General features: G+C 39.7%; 1 protein-coding gene across 1 annotated transcript; it reads right to left on the bottom strand.

Moving 5' to 3' along the window:
- Positions 1 to 719: 719 nt before the first annotated feature.
- Positions 720 to 1,520, bottom strand: LOC104218998 (uncharacterized). The gene has a single exon (XM_009769623.1). The coding sequence runs from the start codon at positions 1,518 to 1,520 to the stop codon at positions 720 to 722; it is 801 nt and encodes a 266-aa protein (XP_009767925.1).
- Between the last annotated feature and the right edge of the window lie 438 nt (positions 1,521 to 1,958).

The raw sequence follows: 1,958 nt of genomic DNA on the forward strand, positions 1-1,958 counted from the left end.
CTATGGCCTAACATGATGCCTTCTTGTACCATAAAATGGCATTTTTCCTAATTTAACACCAAATTTGTTTCTTTACAGCGGGCTAGCACCTTGCTCAAATTCTTCAAACAATTATCATAAGAAGACCCAAAGATTGAAAAATCATCCATGAAGACTTCAACAAATTTTTCTACCATATCAGTGAATATAGCCATCATGCACCTCTGGAAAGTGGCTGGCACATTACAAAGGCTAAACAACATTTACTTGAAAGCGAAAGTACCATAAGGACATATAAAAGTGGCTTTATCCTGATCCTCTGAGCAGATGACAATCTGGCTGTACCCCAAATAACCATCAAGGAAATAATAATGTTCATGCCCCGCCAATCTGTCCAACATTTGGTTAATGAATGGAAGTGGGAAGTGGTCCTTGGGGGTTGCTTTGTTGAGCCTTCTGTAGTTAATGCAAATCTCCACCCCGTCATGGTGGGAGTAGGAGTTAGCTCATTTTTCTCATTCTCTACAACTATCATCCCATGTTTTTAGGCACACATTGTACTAGGCTTACCCAGTTGCTGTCAGAGATAAGGAAGATGATACTTGCATCAAGCCACTTAATTACTTCCTTTTTCACAACCTTTTTCATAATGGGATTTAATCTCCTTTGTTGCTCAACACTCGGGTGGTGTCTATCTTCCAAAAAGATTTTATGCATGCAAAATGATGGATTGATTTCTTTTATTTAGCAATTGTCCACCCAATAGTCTTTTTATGCTCACGAATCACTAAGAGAAATTTTTCTTCTTGCACCTCGGTCAAGCTGGATGAGATAATCGTTGGCAATATCTTAGAGTTCCCTAAATAGGCATAGCACAGATGCGTTGTACGGGGCTTAATCTCTAGATTAAGAGCTTCTTTTATAGATGGATTAGGAGGGGTTAGAGTAATAGGCATGTCCAACTTCTCAAATCTCCCAAACCCATGGACATAACTGCAAGACATGTTAAGTGCTTGCTCAATTTCTTCCTTCAACTCATCTTCATTGTCTTTTTCATCCCCAATCAAGGCTCGTTCAAGAGGATCTACAGGGCTCATATAAGGCACCAATGACATCACATCACTTTTCACCACAGAAATCATGGATAGCCCTTCATAGTGGGTTGGCAATCTAAGTGTTTTATACATACTGAATACCTCCAGTCGATCATCCACTCTCATCGTCATCTTTTCTTCATATACATCAATAATAGCTCGGTCTGTGGCTAAGAATGGACGCCGTAAAATAAATAAGACTTCTTGATCAGGTTCATAGTCCAAAATAATAAAATCAACAGGGAATATAAAAGAACCCACTTGAGCTAACACATCTTCAATTACACCTTCAGGATGAGCGAGGGAGCGATCAGCCAACTGTAAAATCACCATGGTTGGGTGCGGATCACCCAACCCGAACTTTTTGAACACAGATAGTGGCATCAAATTGATGCTCGCCCCAGGATCACACAAAGCTTGCTCGACTGCGTGCTTACCAATCGACATTTTGATAGTGAAACTACCTAGATCCTTCAATTTCTGAGGTAGCTTGCTTTGAATTCTTGAGCTACATTCTTCAGTGAGTGCCACAATCTCGAACTCTGTCAAGCTTCATTTATTTGCTACTATGTCCTTGATGTATTTGGCATATTTGGGCACTTTTAACAAGATGTCTACTAGGGGAATATTGATTTGCACCTGCTTTAAAATATCAAGAAATATTTTATAGGCCGCATTATCCTTCACCTTCTGAAATCTCTAAGGGAAAGGAGGTGGTGGCTTCACAATTATTGGTTGTGGTTGCTTTGCCACAACCTTTTCAACTGGCTTCTCTGACTATTTTGCAGTTTCCGATTCGACTTCTGTGGTGGGTTGTTTTTCATTAAACTTCACTTGCTTTTTCTTCTTCGATGGGACTTCTTATAATTCTCTCCCATTCCTTAA

Source organism: Nicotiana sylvestris, chromosome 3 (assembly GCF_000393655.2).
Source record: "Nicotiana sylvestris chromosome 3, ASM39365v2, whole genome shotgun sequence".
Classification (NCBI taxonomy): Eukaryota; Viridiplantae; Streptophyta; class Magnoliopsida; order Solanales; family Solanaceae; genus Nicotiana; species Nicotiana sylvestris.

Excerpts from the sequence above, each read along its gene's own strand:
- LOC104218998 (XM_009769623.1), bottom strand. The coding sequence starts at position 1,520 with ATGTCGATTGGTAAGCACGCAGTCGAGCAAGCTTTGTGTGATCCTGGG.